Source organism: Oncorhynchus kisutch, linkage group LG11 (genome assembly GCF_002021735.2).
Source record: "Oncorhynchus kisutch isolate 150728-3 linkage group LG11, Okis_V2, whole genome shotgun sequence".
NCBI classification, from domain to species: domain Eukaryota; kingdom Metazoa; phylum Chordata; class Actinopteri; order Salmoniformes; family Salmonidae; genus Oncorhynchus; species Oncorhynchus kisutch.
Genome location: NC_034184.2, coordinates 64,756,477 through 64,780,130, shown reverse-complemented (window position 1 = coordinate 64,780,130; position 23,654 = coordinate 64,756,477). Strand labels below are relative to the sequence as shown.

General features: G+C 44.3%; 1 protein-coding gene across 1 annotated transcript in view; it reads right to left on the bottom strand.

The window, feature by feature from the left end:
- myo3a (myosin IIIA) overlaps nucleotides 1-23,654 on the bottom strand; it is a 77,779-nt gene that overhangs the window by 42,107 nt on the left and 12,018 nt on the right. Inside the window, exons 3-5 of the mRNA XM_031836104.1 lie at nucleotides 22,863-22,997; nucleotides 4,232-4,336; nucleotides 3,876-3,975 (exon numbers count right to left, since the gene is read on the bottom strand). Of these exons, the coding sequence (XP_031691964.1) occupies nucleotides 3,876-3,975; nucleotides 4,232-4,336; nucleotides 22,863-22,997 (340 nt within the window). The remainder of the gene's footprint in view (nucleotides 1-3,875; nucleotides 3,976-4,231; nucleotides 4,337-22,862; nucleotides 22,998-23,654) is intronic.

The window sequence follows — 23,654 nt, the reverse complement described above, 5'->3', positions numbered from 1 at the left end:
AGAGGAGCAGCCTGAACTGAATCCACCGATGAGCACTAGGACATCAACAGAATGCAGTGAGACTACTATGGACTGAGAGAGAAGCTGTGCATCAACAACTAGCTGTGTGGTTACTATGTGCTTATATGTTTAAACAGACAACTGGAGAATTCCAAAGTGTTTACAATACAGTATATGACATGTTGCTAGCATAGATGAATATACAGTATACAGTACACTCCATCTGAGTCAACAAATCACACATGTGTAAAACAGTGTTAATGTTGGCTTTTATCTATGCTGTATGTAACTGTATAGTGAATATGAATGAACTAGAGTATAAGACGATGTTATTTGTAAAGAGTATATAATGGATATCTCTCCGAGGACTTCCTTGTTGAATGGGTTAAACTGCATTCTGGATGGAATGAATAGGCAGGAGAAGGACTGCAGTAAGCAGCAGATTCTCAACGGTGCTGTAGCAAACATCAAAAGGGATTAGGATTATATGCAGGAGGGGATATACACAGGACTGACACACTGTGCTGCACGTGCACGTGCACATGCACACATGCTCATGCATGCACACACGCTCATGCATGCACACACGCTCATGCATGCACACACACACAAACGATGCATGCACGAGCACATGCATGTTACTAGCAGAAAAATGTTTGCACAGATAGTCAGTACACAGACACATTTGAGTCATTTATCAGAGCGACTTGGGTTAAGTGCCTTGCTCAAGGGCACATCGACAGACTTTTCACCTAGTCGGGATTGGGATTCAAACCAGCACCCATTCGGTTACCGGCCCAATGCTCTGAATCGCTAGGCTACCTGCTTACACACACGCACACACACAGAAAACCTACACCCAATCAAACACACACGTCCTACACACATATGTTCACACATATTAACCCGTATTTAACCATTTCATGGTTGGTGTGATGGAATGGTTATGAGGCCCTGACACGTAGGCACAAAGACAGCCCTATAAAAAGCCCCCGTGGCCGTTCTTTTTCTACAACATTACCCAGAGGCAGGGCCCGGCGGAACACCCTTAATAATCATCAGAGAGATAACACTGTCAATTAGCATATTCATTAAGAAACTGAAAAGATGGCCTCCATCCATATTCTTCTTCTCTTTTTCAGGGCTTTTTTTTTCTCAGGGTGGTGATGAGTCACTGCAGGGGTTTTATCTTTTCAGCTGCTTAGTGTAGCGTGGGACGTGCCAGTCTCCCACATGGAAAACTATTAGCCTCGGCGTGACGCAGGACACGCGTGGAGCACGTGTCCCTCCTATCTTCCTCTCTCTCGCTCTCTCTGTCCCCCATCTCTCCTAGCCACCTATGTCCAGCCCCCTGTATCACCACTGTCTGTCTATTTCGTCACTCTGGGCCATGTCTGTCTGTCTGCCTGTCTGTCTGCCTGTCTGTCTGTCTGTCTGTCTGTCTGTCTGTCTGTCTGTCTGTCTGTCGCTCCACGTATCAATGTGCCCATTGATATATTCCCCAACATTTCTCTTATCAAAATCAGTTACCAGGATTCAGGAGAGAAGCGAAATAAAAAAAATCCTGCACAGCATGACAGCCTATTGGAATAAATGTGCAGTTGAGTGTCTTTTAGTTTTCACAGTGGGTGAGATAACATGGGTCGCCAACCCCAACAAGAGTAGACTACATTAATTCAGTGGAAGAGGATTTGGGTGATTCTCACCATAATGACAGCACATTTGAAGCTAAATGAAGAAACATAAACTCTTCTCTGTTCCCATGACAATCTTTGTTTTTGTCATAGCAACACATATTTATGCGGCAAGTAGCCTAGCGGTTAAGAGCGTTTGGTCAGTAACTAAAAGGTCGCTGCTCGAATCCCTGAGCTGACTAGGGGACAAATCCGTCGATGTGCCCTTGAACAAGGCTCCTTCCTGTAAGTCGCTCTGGAAAAGAGCGCCTGCAAATTATATATTTTTTTAGATGCATAACATTTTGATACCTGGATACCACCCCCCCCCCCCCCCCCCCCCCTTTGAATCAGTGATATGTATAATAGTTTGATGGAACACTGATGAAACCAACATAACACCACACTGTAAAACACAGATCTCTGTACCTCTGTACAAACGTACGGGGCGTTATGTATTTCTGATGGGGTGCTTATCAAAATAAAGGCATGTTTGATCAAATGAATCTGACCATGGGATATTCAGACAGCCTCAAACACTCCTAGTTGTTTATAGGTCACCTCCTAACTCTGTATTCATAATGTAGAGTGTAGCACTGGTATTTGTGTGGAGGACTTCGCTAAATCAGATCATACAGAAGGGTCATTTGAAAGGGAGGGGGTACAGTGTGTTTCCTGGAGTGCAGGTTTGATTGAATCCTGCCCTCATTTGAATGAAGTATTCATGGGGAATGTGGTGAGTGAAATATTAAACAACAGAGTGGAAGGAGAACATTGTGGTTCCAAATGACAGCTTCTCTGTAATAACATCGAAGCTTTTCTATAGTCTACCATGACTTTACTATCCTGACCAAACAATGCTTTCCTGTTGGCTGACTTTGACAGAGCCAGGGGAACTTTAAAGCATGAGTCATCACTATCTCCCTCTCACTTTCTCTCTGTGGGGTCGTGAGTCATCACTATCTCCCTCTCTCTTTCTCTCTGTGGGGTCGTGAGTCATCACTATCTCCCTCTCTCTTTCTCTCTGTGGGGTCGTGAGTCATCACTATCTCCCTCTCTCTTTCTCTCTGTGGGGTCGTGAGTCATCACTATCTCCCTCTCTCTTTCTCTCTGTGGGGTCGTGAGTCATCACTATCTCCCTCTCTCTTTCTCTCTGTGGGGTCATGAGTCATCACCATCTCCCTCTCTCTTTCTCACTGTGGGGTCATTAGTCATCACTATCTTCCTCTCTTTCACTCTGCGGGGTCTGCTCCTCCTATCTGCTCATTTCATATGTCCGGGTTCACCCTCCTCCTCCTAACCCCCTTCCTACCCTGATTGCGTGAATGCCAAGCTTCCCCGTTATCTCTCCGCTACCCAGAATTCCCCCAAAGTAATTAGCATCTTCACATTGCCTCTGCACTGGGGCTGATACGGACTGAAGCCAGGGTGGCGACCATCTATCTGAGGGATTGGGCGAGCACGGCGAGCCATGAGAGTATCACTTGAGAGTAGCTTATAGCTAAAGTGGAGCCTCCTCAGAAGTGAATACCTCGTTAATGGAAGTGTTAAACAGAGGAGCGGCAACAAAGAGCGCAAATGGGCGAAGTGTGTTATTCGTGGAATTTCTATGGAGCCGACAAAAATTCACAAGACCCATTACTCATTGGTTTAAGTGAGGGAAGAGAGGGAGGCAGCGACATGCGCAGGTTGATGCTTTTAAGAGAAGCTTCGCTTAACAGGCTGAATGAAGAGGAGATTCAGCTGTAATGGAAAGAGGCATGCTGCTTTTCAGGCCCCAAAGGAGCTTCGCTGAGTCACTGCTGGAAATGGCCTGAATCATTTCTCCTTATTCAGACTCTGGCTAGCGCACAGAGAGCTTCATTTGGTTGAGAACAACAGGAAACAAATCAGCGCTGCATTGCTAACACAACGAATAAAAACAATGTCCTCTGCGGTGAGGCCAAATGCAGGAGACACTGCGTCTAATGGAAATGTATTTGCGGCTACCCACCTACCACCTTCCCACCACCGGGTAAACGTATTCCACCCTGGATAAGAAAATAAATGGAAGCCAATTAAGGTGGCAAACAATTTGGGGTAATGGATTTGATCCATCGGCAGTATCACAGACACGTAGGCACACATAGACCGCTGACAAATTAACACACACACACACACACACACACACACACACACACACACACACACCACAGAGCGTACCAAAGTCCACCAGCTTCACCCCTCCTTGTGTGGTCAGTAGGATGTTGTTGCCTTTGACATCCCGGTGGATGGTCTTGTTGATGTGCAGGTGATGGAGACCCTGTAACAGCAGAGATAGTAGTAATATAGTAAGTCATCGGAAGAGGGTCATTCAATTCATAGTTGGGAAAAGTAATTTTCAGGCTTTGTCCCTCTCTCTCCCTCCCTCTCTCTCCCTCTCTCTCTCCCTCTCCCTCTCTCTCTCTCTCTCCCTCCCTCTCTACCTCTCTCTACCTCTCTCTCCCTCTCTCTCCCTCTCTCTCCCTCTCTCTCCCTCTCTCTCTCAAGTCCATCCACCGTTCAAAGACCATGCTTACCGTGAGGGCCTCGTGTATGATATAGGCAATGATCGCCTCATCCATTCTGTCCCCTCTCTTCAGCATGCCTTTGGCCAGGTCTGTCACCGAACCTCCATTGCAGAGCTACAGGCACATAAGAAAGAGAGAAGACAATGGCTTTCCTTTGCTAAACCGTAGCGTGAGTCAGCATATTCTGGCCAAAGCCGAGACAATGAGCTTAAATCTAGATATGCCACATCTAGATGTGCATACTGTAGCTTCACATTGTGTAACACCCTTCTGATAAAAGCGCTGGGTACAAAATTAAGATTTCAGAAGGAATCTTCAAAGCTCTGAAGACCATGGTGGTGATAGTTGATTATTTTGTTCAATCTCTCTACGCTTATCTATTTGAAACAGCTTAGGGGGAGGTAGGAATTGTGTGTATGGAGAAAATGCAGATTCTCCTAAGAGGGGTATAATCGGCTTTGTGATGACTAAACTGTAATTATTAAAGATGTGCGAATCGAGGTCCTCGAATCAAGCACCTCCGCCTACTTTGGAGACTATTTCTGTCAGGAAGATTAAAACCCATGCATATGCATATGCCTTGATGAAAACCCATGAAAAGTGTTTTAAAGTATACATTTGGCAGAGAGCTTTACTGAGCGGCAAGGGAAAACAGACTTGTTTTCATTACCAAGTAATCAGTGCCCATTTTACACTACAAAAAAAATGAAATAACCGAAGCTTGATTACACAACAAATCTCTCGTATGAAGAAATGTCACTTTCTGCATACTACATAAGGTTACAGTGCGAGCAGCAGAATCTATCTCCTTAAAGTGAGACGTGGCTCTGTTATCAATGTCAACGCCTGCCTGAAAATCACAGAAAATCACAGAGAATTGCCCCAGGTGTTGCCAAGGCAACAATAATACCCCATTATTTTGGGCTGTCATCACCTGACCTCCAGATAAAGAGAAAACGCCCTTGAGTGCCGACTGAGATGCGGAGGAAACAGAGTGGCGCATAATAGTACAATCTAAGTAGCTGTGTCTAAGTACTTTATAGACGGATACAATGGCCCCTCATCTGCATCAGTGGGAAGCTTGAATCAAGCAATAAATATTTTGTCTCTGCACTCTCAGAAATGCTACTTGTTTTGCCTGCATTTTTCATGAGGAACTGCATGCATAAAAGCATTTTTTTTTGCATTCTAAAAGGGAAATGTCTATTTGTCTAATTATGCGTAGAACACTTATACTCCTATAATCAGAGACATCTCTGTCTCACTTGTGCATTGAAGGGATAATGAGGGAAGAAACCTCAGTGGTTACAGATAATTAGAAGCACCCTCTTGTGGAGGACAACCGAAAAATGCTTCACATTCATTCTCAGAGTGAGTCACAAAACGCAGAGTGTAATCATCAATGCAATCATGTCTCCTATGATGTAATGGTAACCAGTTCTAGAGAGTTTATACCGTTTTTTGGTGATGTTTGTTTCCATGATCATTCACACGTCACGGGAAAAGCAAGCAAGAACGTTTTAATGCTAAATTCCCATAATAAAGGAGGATGGGAAATGGATGGAGGAAAGATGCAGTAACACAACCAGGTTTTTATAGAGAGCTTCTCTGTTGGTGACTTGGTAAGGAGTTCCCAAAAAGACAGATCCATTTTCTGATCTCATTAACATTCTGTCCACATGGCCCAAAGCCATTGTGCACTGTGTCTCTGCCCTCGTGTTTCTCTGCCAGTTACATGCACTCATTGAGCTAACCACAGGGAGTTGTAATTTGCCTGTTCCACTTAGCCTGCAGTTTACAGTACACAGTGTGCACTTTTTAAATGGGAGAAAGGAAAGGAAATGGTTGGAATACACAGTCCTGTATAAAAATGAATAATACAAATACTGAGCTATGTTGTATGCTCCAAAACATTTGAAAGTTGTGTTATTTTAAACTAATAAAATGACTTGTGGAAAATTAAATAACTATTAAAAAGATAGGTGTCAAAATGATTGCTGCCCGTTTTCAACCACTGGTGTGTGTGGCCAAAGAACCCAAAACAATTTGTCATCGAAAGAAGGATGCATAATCAGAAAATAACCCCATACTTACAGTAAAATATGGTGGCCGAGATTGAAGTTATGGGGCTATTTTGCTTCCACTGGTCGTGGGGCCCTTGATGAGGTCAACGACACAATGAACTTTACCCAGTAGCAGGACATTTTAGCCAAAAAACCTGGTTACCTCTGTTGGGAGGCTGAAACTTAACCGCAACTGGATCTTCCAGCAAGACAATAACACCAAGAACTAATAAAAATCCACAAGAAATGGTTATTTGACCGCAAAATCAACATTGGCCTTTGGCCATCTCCGTCTCCAGAATTGAAACCCATTGAAAACCTGTGGTTTGAATTGAAGAGGGCAGTCCGTAAAAACAGATGAAGGACATCAAGGATCTGGTAAGATGAATTGGTCAAACGGCTCAGTGTTGTCATACTTCCGTAGTAATACAAACAGTGGTGCCAATAATTTTGACACGTAAAAATCTACAAAAATAAAAAGACACATTATTAAATCAAATCTGAGCAGTTGTGTTAGCAGAAAATAATAGCATTTCTGAATTTTTTTGGAGCACACAATATAGCTCAGTATTTGTCTTTTTTGCTCATCTTTGTCAAGGGTGCCAGTAATTTTGGTCATGACTGTAGGTGGACGTGATGCTTTGATATGCTTAACTTTTCCTATTGTCTTATGTTTCCTTCAACACTTAGATACGGACGTCAAGACGTGTGATGACGACAGACAAGATGAGTGGCAGCCAGGTGGTGTATTGTCAGGGATGTCAGATGATGTCAAGCACCCTTCACATGTGAGAGCTTCACACAGACCCCTAGAGGGCTGAACATGGGCGAACTGATTTGCCCTCGCAAGGACTAAACCATGGTATGTTGTCTCTGCATGTCTGTCTGTCTGTCTGTCCTGGTGATACGGAAAAACATTGTTATATAGAAGCTCAGTCAAAACCCCCGTATTCCAGAAACTGTAACAGTAATACTTCACTTCCCTTCCTGCAAGCCCCGGCTATTTCCTATCAGCCTTTGCAGACAGACTGCAGTCGAGCAGAGCGTATCAGAAGCCTCTGCAGACAGGAGCGTCTCAGCGAGCCGGCTGAGCCTGACGTCAGAGTCCACATCACTGCCGAGATCACCTGTCATCATTAAATTACACAGGGCAAGGCAGACCGATCCATTTTAATGAGCTAGCTAGGCTCCAGTGCCATGGTATTAGCCAAGCTAAACGTTAGCACTCGCTCTCCCGGCTTGCACTCTTTGGTCTTCTAGAGTGCCCCATTTAACGCCAACATGAATTATTTTGGACATGTTGAAAGAGGCAGTCGCACCAGCTGGCTGACTAAAAGACGACGTGTGAAATTTCACACTTAGCTACATTGTTTTCTATTTGGGATTACCTAGATGTAGCATAGTATCTTATTAAGTTCTTGCATTTGAGTCACTTCAAGTCATGTTGCCAACTACTGTTACAGGTACACATCCAGAAATATCTAATTCCATCAATACCCACATTTGGCCCTAAACCAGAACCCATCAAATCAGATAGAACTGGCTCTTCTGTCAACATTGGTCAAATATCCACAGAGTTCAGACTACACGAAGAACATATACTTTAATGTCAGATATTGGCTTCGTTTTGAAACCTCATGGTTATCTCCCCGCGAGAGACGGTGGGCACATTATTGCAGTCAGCTTTGGACAAGACATCAACATAATTCCTCACATGTTGTATGGAAATGACTTGAGACTTAGGGGCTAATACTGTTAGCTGCCATCACCGGCTCCATCCCCCTACCTTCTGCTAGACTAGCTGTTGGATTTAAAAGTCTTAGCCTGCTATTTATACCCACAATAAAAATGGAGGGATGGTATGAAATACTGTACACAAACTAATTACCACAACCATAAAGTTTATAAACACCAGCTATTTCAATCTATTTCCTTCAAATCAGATTTTAAACCTAACCTTAACCTTAACCCTAACCACACTGCTAACCTTATGCCTAACTCTAATCTTAAATGAAGACAAAAGCACATTTTTGTTTTATTACATTTTTACGATATAGCCTTTTTGACTTTGTGGTTGTGGTAGCTAGTGGAAACCCGATGACGATAGCTAACTAGTAGTAGAGATGTGAAGCTTTCTGAGCTCCATACTGGGTCATCTTCATTGCTATACCGGGTCCTGTCAATCATTAACTAAGAGCTGTCTGTGGGTACTGTGAGTCATCACATGATGATCCCGCCTATAGGATATGTGGACCTTAACCAATCACCCCACTGCAACAAGACAGCTTCAAAAGAAATGCATATTGTGAATCACCATAGTTCTTCTTTGTCAGCTCAAAGGTTTGGCCAGTAAGCCTCGAAACAGAACAGGACATGATCCAATACAGATCAGGTGCTGCTTTTGTCATGTAAATGAAGTGAATGGATCAAAGACCATGAAAAGAAAGAAGAAAAGATGATGAGGATGTCACAAATATGTATGCCCCCCCCCCCCCTCCCCATACCAGCCCTTTTGATTGGGCATTCCATTTTAAGCTTGGGGATGTTTTCTCTACAGGTGCAGCTAGTTATATTGAGCAGTATAATTGTGTAGATCTATGTTTACTGCAGCACAAAGAGATGTCTCCATAAAAGGACACAAAGATTTCTTGAAAGAACAGCTACGCAAGGTTTTCTGATGTGTACATATCTCATGTTTTCCTTTGTTACTTTTCAACTTGTAACAAAATGATGTTTTATCATTGTGTGTGTGTGTGTGTGTGTGTGTGTGTGTGTGTGTGTGTGTGTGTGTGTGTGTGTGTGTGTGTGTGTGTGTGTGTGTGTGTGTGTGTGTGTGTGTGTGTGTGTGTGTGTGTGTGTGTGTGTGCGTGTGTACGTGTGTGTACGTGTGTGTGAGTGTGCGTGTTTGGTCCTCAGGCCAAGGTCTCTTATTTCTGACTGTGTTTAATTTAAAGCCCTAACAAACAAAGCCATTATAAACCTCATTGTCAATTAATAACGGCCAGAGTTGGCGACGACCTGGAGTCGGGGAGAATAAGGGCAGTGGTTTTTAAGGGAGTAAAATGGAGGCTTGAAGACAACAGAGCTGAAAGACAAATAGTGTGTTTCAAAAAATATAAAATGAAACATGATTAGATGCATGTTATTAGCACCTTATATGAAATGATTTCACAACTTAAAGCGTAGAACAGAGCACTTGATTGCTGTTCAGATGAAAGTATTGGGGACACAAGGGCAGAGTGGCTGAGGGTTTGAAGCAGCGGCACACTATGATTGATATATGTGAGTAAAAAAGCAGAGTGCCGGGCTATTTAAACGTCAGACCACCGGATCCATCTTCTCAGCTCATTTCACAGACGGAACAATTATCTACCCCTATCATAGGGATCGCTGTCTCAATATTTATGTCTCCCGGTGTATAATGAACGCAATCTCCCCCTGTTAGTTTATCTGCATTAAACATGCCATCGCTGCAATGATCCTTCATTATTATGGTGGGATGGTGGTCATAGAATTGATAGTTGCAGTGTGCGCCAATACTAATCATGCCAACGTGCTTCATGGTAATTGTTTGGTTGTTTTGGATCATTTTCATTGGTTTAAAAAATAAGTCTGTACCATATTTAGCCATGTATGTAGCAATATGTAAAAGCTGACGACAACTGCCATAACACTGTGATAACGGCACTACTGATGACACTAACCGTTGTTTGAGCGTATTGCCGTTCAACTAGCTTACCCACATAAGAGTTTGCATTACCGTTTAAGTCTGGTGTTATCAGCTCAGAGGTTCTCCTTTGAGCTTTGATACTGAATGACATAGCTACAAGTATTTTTACATCGGCTTACCTTCACTCATTTCGCTACACCCGCAATAACATCTGCTAAACACGTGTGTGTGACAAATAAAATGTGATTTGATTCGATGACTTCCAAAAGCACACACTGTAAGTGTAAGACAGGGTGTCATTAGGCACCGTATCTCTGTGAGGAACTGGAACCTCAACATTGTGTAGCAACTCAGTGAGGGGAAACAGTAGTAGTCAGGCATAGGTATAGCTAGCCCTGCACATAGGAAGTTACTCGTATCAGACAAACCATTATACAGTTGTTGAGTAGCTGACCAGCCTGCACGCATGATTTGATTCTGGATGCAGAGATTAAAAACATATGTGAAGCCAGAACTACCCAAGATGCTAGCTTTATCCTGCCAACCACTTTACTCCCTGGCACTCAAGGCCTTATTTCCTTTTATGTGGGTGTAATCCTGGATGCTGATTGGTTCAAACTTAATTCCAGCCGGTGTCTATTCCACAAGTTACCACCGGCTAAGGCTATGACGTTAAAATTCCTAATGTTCCATCTCACTGCGCAATCCACTGTCTGATCAGCCCAAAAAGGACATTTCTAAACTTAATCTCCACCACAATTTTTTTTTGAGATTTGTATAAATTTTGCTGTCTATCTCTCCGAAATTTGCAACATTGTTTCAATATCAAAAAGCAAATGTTCTATGCCAGGCAAAATCGCACATCATTAGCTCATTGTTATGGATGTATCAAAATAAATGTCACTAGAAAACAGCTTAAACAAACACAAATGCTGCACTTTGCTGTTATTCTGGCTGCACTGTTTGACGTGACTGTGTTAGCCGAAGTTGGCTAGCTAGCAAGCAAGGGATAAGAGTGTTGCTAGTCATCACGGCAATGAAACATTTAGAACGAAGGTCCATAGGTTGAGAACAAAAAGACTTCACGACTGGGTCTCGTCTCTGGCAACCTAACCGATAGAATGAACAACCAGCCGGCTTAGGTAGCAACCCTAGATTTGTGTCAGGACTATATCTCATGGAAGGATTAAATAGTATGAATACAGTAATCAAATTGACATCTTTAATGAAAATATGTCAATCATTATTTGAATATGATGGTACACAACACCTGTGCCAATTTATCCTCCGAACACCGGCTTCTCAGGCAGTATCATTTAATTAGCAATGTGTTATGTGCTGTTAGTGAGGAGAAGACTAATGTCCACTGAATAAAATAAAAATCATAAATACAACATGGGAACAGAATAGACAGCAATATCAATTTATGACTTATACGATGCTGGAAGAGCTATTAGTACCACAAAGATAATAATACAAATTGTAACATTGGGCTGATATTATAGAGGTTGTTTGCATAATTGATAATAAGGGACTGAAATACTGCTTTGTGTGCTTTGCTATCACAGACTGGAACATGTTCCGGGATTCATCCGATGGCATTGAGGAGTACACCACATCAGTCACTGGCTTTATCATCAGTCAATGGCTTTATCAATAAGTGCATTGAGGTCGTCATCCCCACAGTGACTGTACGTACATACCCCAACCAGAAGCCATGGATTACAGGCAACATTTGCACTGAGCAAAATGGTAGAGCTGCCGCTTTCAAGGTGCGGGACTCTAAGCCGGAAGCTTATAAGAAATCCTGCTATGCCCGCCGACGAACTGTCAAACAGGCAAAGCGTCAATACAGGGCTAAGATTGAATCATACTAACCCCGGCAAAGACGTTCATTTTATGTGGCAGGGCTTGCAAACTATTACAGACGACAAAGGGAAGCCCAGCCGCGAGCTGCCCAGTGACACGAGCCAAATCACTTCTATGCTCGCTTCGAGGCAAGCAACACTGAGGCATACATGAGAGCATTAGCTGTTCCGGACGACTGTGTGAGCACGCTCTCTGAAGCTGACGTGAGTAAGACTTTTAAACAGGTCAACATTCACAAGGCTGCGGGGCCAGACGGATTACCAGGACGTGTGCTCCAAGATGGCGTAGCAGTAAGTCGTCCTGTCGTGTCCCTTGTATATATCGTTTCTTTTTCGTTTTTTACATATTTCTCTTCGCATGTCTCTTTAAAAACATTTTGCTAAACCTAAGCTTCCAAATACTCTCCTGCAACCCAATGTAGCTATTTTTCCTAAAGTATTTATATTTACTTCGGAACCGGAACCCCTCAACTGAAGCTAGCCAGCTAACCACCAGCTATGCTAGCGGTCTTCAGCTAACCGGTCATCAGCTAACCTCTAGCTCGGAAAGCTCTCGCCAGTTCGAACAACGCGAGCTATCTAGCTAAACCGCAACCCCGGATGATTACTCCTGGCTAGCGTTTCCACCCACTTAGCTTGAAGCTAGCCCGGCCAGAGCACCTGTGCTTCCACCGTAGCATACTCCTGGGCTACAATACCCGGGCCCACGACCGGTCTATCGATGTCACCGCATGAAGAGGAATAAACAGACTCACCCCATCGCGACGTCCCCCAAAGGCTAACTCTCTAGCCCTCGCTATCTACCTGCTTGCTAATTCGGCCTGCTAACTGCTAGCTTGTCTTGCTCCGGTCCGCTAACTGCTACCTTGTTGCTACCTTGCCACAGGCCTGCTAACCGTCTGAATCGCCGCGTCCCAAACACTCACTGGACCCATATTTACTTTCTATCTCTTTTTGATTTTTAATTTGTTTATATAGCTGATGCACGCTGGACTGTCCATTAATCACGGTACTCCATTCTGCTTGTTTGTTTTATCTGTTGGCCCCGTTGCCTAGTCAATGCCATTTTACCTGCTGTTGTTGTGCTAGCTGATTAGCTGTTGTTGTCTCACCTACTGTTTTAGCTAGCTTTCCCAGTTCAACACCTGTGACTACTGTATGCCTCGCTGTATGTCTCTCTCAAATGTCAATATGCCTTGTATACTGTTGTTCAGGTTAGTTATCATTGTTTTAGTTCACAATGGAGCCCCTAGTTCCACTCTTCACACCCCTGATAACTCCTTTGTCCCACCTCCCACACATGCGGTGACCTCACCCATTACAACCAGCATGTCCAGAGATACAACCTCTCTCATCATCACCCAGTGCCTGGGCTTACCTCCGCTGTACCCACACCCCACCATACCCCTGTCTGCGCATTATGCCCTGAATATATTCTACCATGCCCAGAAACCTGCTCCTCTTATTCTCTGTCCCCAACGCTCTAGGCGACCAGTTTTGATAGCCTTTAGCCGCACCCTCATACTACTCCTTCTCTGTTCCGCGGGTGATGTGGAGGTAAACCCAGGCCCTGCATGTTCCCAGGCACCCTCATTTGTTGACTTCTGTGATCGAAAAAGCCTTGGTTTCATGCATGTCAACATCAGAAGCCTCCTCCCTAAGTTTGTTTTACTCACTGCTTTAGCACACTCTGCTAACACTGATATCCTTGCTGTGTCTGAATCCTGGCTCAGGAAGGCCACCAAAAATTCAGAGATTTCCATACCCAACTATAACATCTTCCGTCAAGATAGAACTGCCAAAGGGGGAGGAGTTGCAGTCTACTGCAGAGATAGCCTGCAAAGTAATGTCATACTTTCCAGGTCCATACCCAAACAGTTCGAACTACTAATTTTGAAAATTACTCTCTCCAGAAATAAGTCTCTCACTGTTGCCACCTGCTACCGACCCCCCTCAGCTCCCAGCTGTGCCCTGGACACCATTTGTGAATTGATCGCCCCCATCTAGCTTCAGAGTTTGTTCTGTTAGGTGACCTAAACTGGGATATGCTTAACACCCCGGCAGTCCTACAATCTAAGCTAGATGCCCTCAATCTCACACAAATCATCAAGGAACCCACCAGGTACAACCCTAACTCTGTAAACAAGGGCACCCTCATAGATGTCATCCTGACCAACTGGCCCTCCAAATACACCTCCGCTGTCTTCAACCAGGATCTCAGCGATCACTGCCTCATTGCCTATATCCGCTACGGAGCCGCAGTCAAACGACCACCCCTCATCACTGTCAAACGCTCCCTAAAACACTTCTGTGAGCAGGCCTTTCTAATCGACCTGGCCCGGGTATCCTGGAAGGACATTGACCTCATCCCGTCAGTTGAGGATGCCTGGTCATTCTTTAAAAGTAACTTCCTCACCATTTTAGATAAGCATGCTCCGTTCAAAAAATGCAGAACTAAGAACAGATACAGCCCTTGGTTCACTCCAGACCTGACTGCCCTCGACCAGCACAAAAACATCCTGTGGCGGACTGCAATAGCATCGAATACTCCCCGTGATATGCAACTGTTCAGGGAAGTCAGGAACCAATACACGCAGTCAGTCAGGAAAGCTAAGGCCAGCTTCTTCAGGCAGAAGTTTGCATCCTGTAGCTCCAACTCCAAAAAGTTCTGGGACACTGTGAAGTCCATGGAGAACAAGAGCACCTCCTCCCAGCTGCCCACTGCACTGAGGCTAGGTAACACGGTCACCACCGATAAATCCATGATTATCGAAAACTTCAATAAGCATTTCTCAACGGCTGGCCATGCCTTCCGCCTGGCTACTCCAACCTCGGCCAACACCCAAATCCAGATAGCAGATGTTCTGAAAGAGCTGCAAAACCTGGACCCGTACAAATCTGCTGGGCTTGACAATCTAGACCCTCTATTTCTGAAACTATCCGCCGCCATTGTCGCAACCCCTATTACCAGCCTGTTCAACCTCTCTTTCATATCGTCTGAGATCCCTAAGGATTGGAAAGCTGCCACAGTCATCCCCCTCTTCAAAGGGGGAGACACCCTGGACCCAAACTGTTACAGACCTATATCCATCCTGCCCTGCCTATCTAAGGTCTTCGAAAGCCAAGTCAACAAACAGGTCACTGACCATCTCGAATCCCACCGTACCTTCTCCGCTGTGCAATCTGGTTTCCGAGCCGGTCACGGGTGCACCTCAGCTACACTCAAGGTACTAAACGATATCATAACCGCCATCGATAAAAGACAGTACTGTGCAGCCGTCTTCATCGACCTTGCCAAGGCTTTCGACTCTGTCAATCACCATATTCTTATCGGCAGACTCAGTAGCCTCGGTTTTTCGGATGACTGCCTTGCCTGGTTCACCAATTACTTTGCAGACAGAGTTCAGTGTGTCAAATCGGAGGGCATGCTGTCCGGTCCTCTGGCAGTCTCTATGGGGGTGCCACAGGGTTCAATTCTCGGGCCGACTCTTTTCTCTGTATATATCAATGATGTTGCTCTTGCTGCGGGCGATTCCCTGATCCACCTCTACGCAGACGACACCATTCTATATACTTTCGGCCCGTCATTGGAAACTGTGCTATCTAACCTCCAAACGAGCTTCAATGCCATACAACACTCCTTCCGTGGCCTCCAACTGCTCTTAAACGCTAGTAAAACCAAATGCATGCTTTTCAACCGATCGCTGCCTGCACCCGCATGCCCTACTAGCATCACCACCCTGGATGGTTCCGACCTTGAATATGTGGACATCTATAAGTACCTAGGTGTCTGGCTAGACTGCAAACTCTCCTTCCAGACTCATATCAAACATCTCCAATCGAAAATCAAATCAAGAGTCGGCTTTCTATTCCGCAACAAATCCTCCTTCACTCACGCCGCCAAGCTTACCCTAGTAAAACTGACTATCCTACCGATCCTCGACTTCGGCGATGTCATCTACAAAATGGCTTCCAACACTCTACTCAGCAAACTGGATGCAGTCTATCACAGTGCCATCCGTTTTGTCACTAAAGCACCTTATACCACCCACCACTGCGACTTGTAAGCTCTAGTCGGCTGGCCATCGCTACATACTCGTCGCCAGACCCACTGGCTCCAGGTCATCTACAAGTCCATGCTAGGTAAAGCTCCGCCTTATCTCAGTTCACTGGTCACGATGGCAACACCCATCCGTAGCACGCGCTCCAGCAGGTGTATCTCACTGATCATCCCTAAAGCCAACACCTCATTTGGCCGCCTTTCGTTCCAGTACTCTGCTGCCTGTGACTGGAACGAATTGCAAAAATTGGAGACTTTTATCTCCCTCACCAACTTCAAACATCAGCTATCTGAGCAGCTAACCGATCGCTGCAGCTGTACATAGTCTATTGGTAAATAGCCCACCCATTTTCACCTACCTCATCCCCATACTGTTTTTATTTATTTACTTTTCTGCTCTTTTGCACACCAATATCTCTACCTGTACATGACCATCTGATCATTTATCACTCCAGTGTTAATCTGCAAAATTGTAATTATTCGCCTACCTCCTCATGCCTTTTGCACACATTGTATATAGACTCCCCCTTTTTTTCTACTGTGTTATTGACTTGTTAATTGTTTACTCCATGTGTAACTCTGCGTTGTCTGTTCACACTGCTATGCTTTATCTTGGCCAGGTCGCAGTTGTAAATGAGAACTTGTTCTCAACTAGCCTACCTGGTTAAATAAAGGTGAAATAAAAAAAATAAAAAAAATGTGCTGACCAACTGGCAGGTGTCTTCACTGACATTTTCAACATGTCCCTGATTGAGTCTGTAATACCAACATGTTTCAAGCAGACCACCATAGTCCCTGTGCCCAAGAACATGAAGGCAACCTGCCTAAATGACTACAGACCCGTAGCACTCACGTCCGTAGCCATGAAGTGCTTTGAAAGGCTGGTAATGACTCACATCAACACCATTATCCCAGAAACGTTAGACCCACTCCAATTTGCATACCGCCCAAACAGGTCCACAGATGATGAAATCTCTATTGCACTCCACACTGTCCTTTCCCAACTGGACAAAAGGAACACCTATGTGAGAATGCTATTCATTGACGACAGCTCAGAGTTCAACACCATAGTACCCTCAAAGCTCATCACTAAGCTAAGGATCCTGGGACTAAACATCTCCCTCTGCAACTGGATCTTGCACTTCCTGACAGGCAGCCCCCAGGTGGTGAGGGTTGGTAGCAACACATCTGCCACGCTGATCCTCAACACTGGAGCCCCTCAGGGGTGCGGGCTCAGTGCCCTCCTGTAATCCCTGTTCACCCACGGCTGCATGGCCAGGCACAACTCCAACACCATCATTAAGTTTGCAGACGACGCAACAATGGTAGGCCTGAGCACCGACAACTACGAGACAGCCTATAGGGAGGAGGTCAGTAACCTGGCCGGGTGGTGCCAGAATAACAACCTATCCCTCAACGTAACCAAGACTAAGGAGATGATTGTGGACTACAGGAAAGGAGCACGCCCCCCCTTCTCATCGATGGGGCTGTAGTGGAGAAGGTTGAGAGCTTCAAGTACCTTGGTGTCCACTTCACCAACAAATGGTACTAACACACCAAGACAGTCGGGCACGAGGGCACGACAAAGCCTATTCCCCCTCAGGAAACTAAAAAGATTTGGCATGGGTCCTCAGATCCTCAAAAGGTTCTACAGCTGGAACATCGAGAGCATCACTGCCTGGTACGGCAATTGCTCGGCCTCCGACCGCAAGGCACTACAGAGGGTAGTGCGTACGACCCAGTACATCACTGGGGCTAAGCTGCCTGCCATCCAGGACCTCTACAGCAGGCGGTGTCAGAGGAAGGCGCTACAAATTGTCAAAGACGCCAGCCACCCTAGTCATAGACTATTCTCTCTGCTACTGCATGGCAAGCGGTACCGGAGTGCCAAGTCTAAGACCAAAAGGCTTCTCAACAGCTTTTACCCCCAAGCCATAAGACTCCTGAACAGGTAATCAAATGGCTACCTGGACTATTTGCATTGTGTGCCCCCCCCAACCCTTATTTTACGCTGCTGCTACTCTCTGTTTATCATATATGCATAGTCACTTTAACTATACATTCATATACATACTACCTCAATTAGCCCAGCCAACCAGTGCCCCTGCACATTGGCTAACCGGACTATCTGCATTGTTTCCCGCCACCCACCACCCGCCAGCCCCTCTTTTACGCTACTGCTACTTTCTGTTTATCATATATGCATAGTCACTCTAACCATATCTACATGTACATCCTACCTCAATCAGCCTGACTAACCGGTGCCTGTATTTAGCCTCGCTACTGTATTTAGCCTCGCTACTGTATTTAGCCTCGCTACTGTATTTAGCCTCGCTACTGTTTTTTTTTAACTGTCTTTTTACTGTTGTTTTTATTTCTTTACTTACCTATTGTTCACCTAATACTTTTTTTTTTAAATTGCACTTTTGGTTAGAGCCTGTAAGTAAGCATTTCACTGTAAGGTGAACCTGTTGTATTCGGCGCACGTGACAAATAAAATTTGATTTGATTTGATTTCAAAGATAGGAGGACATTAAAGTTGAATTAAAGTTACTCCTAACTAAACTCCTGATTATGTTAGTTCGTGGCTTTTTCATCATAAAGTACCAAGTAAATTTAAAAAGCCATGTGAAATAAGATCTTGAGAATTACATTTTCTTTTATTTAACTAGGCAAGAACAAATTCTTATTTACAATGACGGCCTAGGAACAGTGGGTTAACTGTCTTGTTAGGGACAGAACGACAAATTTTAACCTTGAGGATTCGATCTAGCAACATTTTGGTTACTGGCCCAACGCTCTAACCACTAGGCTACTTGCCGCCCCATAAATAGCACAGCTCCTTGGGTTTACCATTCAACCATGAGAACCAAATATATCAAGGTATACAATTTAGGTCGACAATATTCCCAATTAGAGAAACAAATTGGTCCCTTTATTGGTATCTTTGAAGTTTTGATAGGGTTGAGGTCTCAAACCTTCAATGGACCCAGATTGGGAGCAAAAGATGAAAGCTCCCTCATCTCCCCACATCCGCTATCTATCATAAAGGAGTCCACTAGAGAGACTGAGTTATAAGCGCAAGAGCAGAGCCCAATGAGGCCCAATGAGGAAGCAACAAAGTGAAGGATGCAATTTGTGCAGATCGTCGTCATAATGAGCAGCGTGGCATGAGGAGAGGGGATCCTCTGATCCACAATGAACCACGGAAAATTACAGTTCAGAAGGAAGGACTGTAACCATGGTGATTGCATCCTCTATCACCCATCTTCACCCCTTTGTATTTTCCCCTCTCCCTTTGTATAAATACACACACATGCACACACTCTCATACACACACTCACAGATGCAAGCACGCACGCACGCACACCCACACACACACACACACACACACACACACACACACACACACACACACACACACACACACACACACACACACACACACACACACACACACACACACATACAGCGTCCAGTAACGCGACTGGCAGTGATTTCAGCCCCGTGGATTAGTCCCTCAGATTTGGGCTGTTGGCTGGAGGTTTTTGCATGAGGAAAGAGTTTGCATACAGATATGCAAAACACAGTGGGGATAGAGAGTAAACAAAGTTGCAAAGCTGACTGAACTCACCCAAACACTGGCTTTGCTTTTCTAACCCGCGGTAATTGTGCTCCACTGAAATACCTCAGGGAGCCCTAGTGAGGACTTAAAACAAAGACACAATTGGTACATATCAACACCTGCCTTGTGACAGAATAGGATTTACTCTAACAAAGACTGCGGCCCTTGATTGGTATGCTTTGGAAGTCTGAATGGTGTGGTAACATTTTATTCAGGGTATGCTTATGTTGATTATGCTAACAGAAAGCCCCTGTCCTCCTGCTGGTCACATTATGGGTTTGAAGTCCGACTTTCATTCAGAGAGGAGCCTGACATCTAAAGTCAGACAGGTGATTAAACGACCCTTCCACCGAGAAGGAAACTGAGGACAGCCAGGCAGAAACATAAGCTGGCGATGTGAAAACTATCTACTGGGCTAGCATTACACCGAGAGGGGATAGATGATAATGTTCAAGCCACTCTGAACTTGGATAACAGAAATGTGTGAGCTTTGTTCAAGCTTGGCTACTTTACCTTAGATTACAGACTTGTAAAAGAGGCTAGGGTAATGGAAACAGGCTGAAGCATCACACAGAACACAGCGGCACGGAGGACAACATCAGTTAAGAAGCAGGCCAACAAATAACCTTCCCTGAGGCACAGCAGAGAGGCCGCTTGTCCTACATGCTTCGATAGGGGCTCACACACAAATGCCGGGGATACACGTGCACACACAATCGCCTGCACACGCACGCACGTATGCACGCAGGTGCACATTTACATTCACAATCACACTCGCACAACTCAAAAACGCACACACGTACACTGGCAAACACTGTTCGGTAACATACAGAAAATATCCTACATCTAGCCCTACATACAAAGATATTATGTGTTTTGACACAAACGAACACACAACTGGAATCTGAACATCCAACACAGACAGCATGTGTGACTTTTGGCGCTATGAGCTTTCTCACCAGAGCCTCTTGGGCCAGCTAACCATTATTACCAGCCATTCATATTATATTTGAAATAGTCTCTCTCGATCTTCACACCAGGAACTCAAATTTGAGGGTCAAATTTCAGACAGCACAAAGCTCAGCTAGTGGCGCATCAGATCTCGCTAACACTTTCGTCAGACGCAGGTTGACCTCTGTAACACGTTTGTCTGGAGCTTGGCATTCTGGGGGAAATACAACATAAAGGATGCAGAGCTACGGGCCACATTGCCTCTCACAATCATAACATCAACCAGGTCCCCTTGAATTTCTCTCTCAAATACCACCGTTTTCATAGTTGAGTCATGAAATTCACACTCAGTACGTTCAGAAGGATGAGGTTGTTTTTCATTGAGTGAATAAAAATGCAGCCTGGCAAAAAGTCTCAGCCTTCACTGCGGTTATTCTTCCTCTTGAGCCAGTCAAATAGTGCGCTTGACTTGACATGTTGAAATGAGGAAATCCTTTCTAATCGAGGCATTACACTGTACTTTCAGTAGAATAGTTAGTAACACTGACAAGCTTACTGGACTGCGGACATTGTGCCTTTGTATTGCCCAAAAAACTCACTACTATAAACTGTAACAACACATGCTTCAGTTTGAACAGTATTTATACATGTTTATGTGCGTTGTATAAAAGGGTCACCTGGGGATACCTGCTATAATCCTGAGGCGCATTGCTCAGCTAAATCCTTTACCTGAGGTTGAGTCTTACCCACACCAATACTGAACATAAGCTTCCCATGATAGGGCCTCCAGGGAAGGTATCCCCAACTCAGGTCCTTCAGAGCAGTTATGTTTCCTGGTTTTCCATCCATACCTTTCAATCAACGTGTGGGCAGAAAATGTGTGGGCAGAACTGAAAAAGGGTGTGCGAGCAAGGAGGCCTACAAACCAGCTCTGTTAGGAGGAATGGGCCAAAATTCACCCAACTTATTGTGGGAAGCTCGTGGAAGGCTACCCAAAACGTTTGACCGAAGTTAAACAATTTAAAGGCAATGCTACCAAATACTCATTGAGTGTATGTAAACTTCTGACCCACTGGGAATGTGATGAAAGAAATAAAAGCTGAAATAAATCATTCTCTCTACTATTATTCTGACATTTCACATTCTTAAAATAAAGTGTTGATCCTAACTGACCTAAGACAGGGAATTTTTGCTAGGATCAAATGTCAGGAATTGTGAAAAACTGAGTTTAAATGTATTTGGCTTAGGTGTATGTAAACGTCCGACTTCAACTGTAGATACTTTGTACCTGTTCCCTCCAGCATCTTCACAAGGTCCTTTGCTGTTGTTCTGGGATTGATTTGCACTTTTCACACCAAAGTACGCGTCTCCTTCCTGAGTGGTATGACGGCTGCGTGGTCCCATGGTGTTAATACTTGCGTACTATTGTTTTTACAGATGAATGTGGTACCTTCAGACGTTTGGAAATTGCTCCCAAGGATGAACCATACTTGTGGAGGTCTACAATAATTTTTGTCTGATTTCTTTTGATTTTCCCATGATGTCAAACAAAGAGGCACTGAGTTTGAAGGTATGACTTGAAATATATCCACAGGTACACCTCCAATGGGTTCAAATGATGTCAATAAGCCTATCAGAAGCTTCTAAAGCCATGACATAGTTTTCTGGAATTTTCCAAGCTGTTTAAAGGCACAGTCAACTTAGTGTATGTAAACTTCTGACCCACTGGAATTGTAATACAGTGAATTAAAAGTGAAATAATCTGTCTGTAAACAATTGTTGGAAAAATTACTTGTGTCATGCACAAAGTAGATGTCCTAACCGGCTTGCCAAAACTATAGTTTGTTAACATTACATTTTTGGAGTGGTTGAAACATTTGTTTTAATGACTCTTACCTAAGTGTATGTAACATTCTGACTTCAACTGTATGTTGGCGATTGCAGGGTAGTATAAAAAGTGTAATGAACTTATATTTGCAGTCGTGAAACAGCCCCTGGACACCCAGAATATACTGCACTCAGCCAGACAAGAGCAAAATCAGCTGTCCACGCTGATTCGTGGAGACGGCCCAGGAAATGCAAATCCCCCCTCTGCTTCTCTCAGCACGACACAGGTTGAGCCAATGACACGAGAGCCCATATGGCCTTCTATGGGAAAGCTGTATGTCCAGACCTCCTGCTGGATCTTATACGGTTACATAATACCTTCCCCCGCCTTGGCCCTTTACCACTGTGCTGTCTACCTTGTATAGAGCTGACTAGTTGAACAAATCTATCATTGAACAAGGCACTTAACCCTAATTGCTTCTGTAAGTCACTCTGGATAAGAGTGTCTTATAATTGACTAAAATGTAAATAGTTAGTCACATTGATGTACAACAACAAAAACATTGTGGGCTTTACCTCAAGAACTAGCCACAACTGGTCCCCGTTTTTGACATCCTTCTGGTAGTACATCCCAAAGAATTTAACCACATTGGAGTGGTCAGAGAGAGCCTTGAGGATATTGTATTCTGCTTCAATCTCCTCATCGATATCCTGGAAAACAAGAACCAACATGGGGTCAACCACGTAAAATGACAGAAGACTTACCATGAATCCTCAATGACCGATCTGTAACAATTTGGTGTTCTGCAGCCAAGTCTTATCATACATTGTTTTTGGTCATGTTATGTATTCAATCATATGTCAAATCACAGTACATGCTCGCATCACAAAGAGGAATTAAACAGTCATAATGGAACCAACAGCTGCGGTTCCTAAAATGTCATCTCAATGCTTACGAATCTGATCATCTTTAATGAGTGATATTGTGCTTGTGTTCTCTGCTGGAACCTATCAACCGATTGATTAAAAGGATGCTCCTCTCAGAACGGTCTATAGATAATTATTCTTCATTAATGAAAAACAGTAACAAACTCTCTACAGACTAATGAGACAGTTATTAAGATGATGCGAGAGTTTAATGGATAAAAACAACTGTTCATTACGCTTTCACTTGATATTGCCAGGGTAGCCTAGTGGTTAGAGCGTTGGACTAGTGACCGGAAGGTTGCAAGTTCAAACCCCCGAGCTGACAAGGTACAAATCTGTCGTTCTGCCCCTGAACAGGCAGTTAACCCACTGTTCCTAGGCCGTCATTGAAAATAAGAATTTGTTCTTAACTGACTTGCCTGGTTAAATAAAGGTAAAATA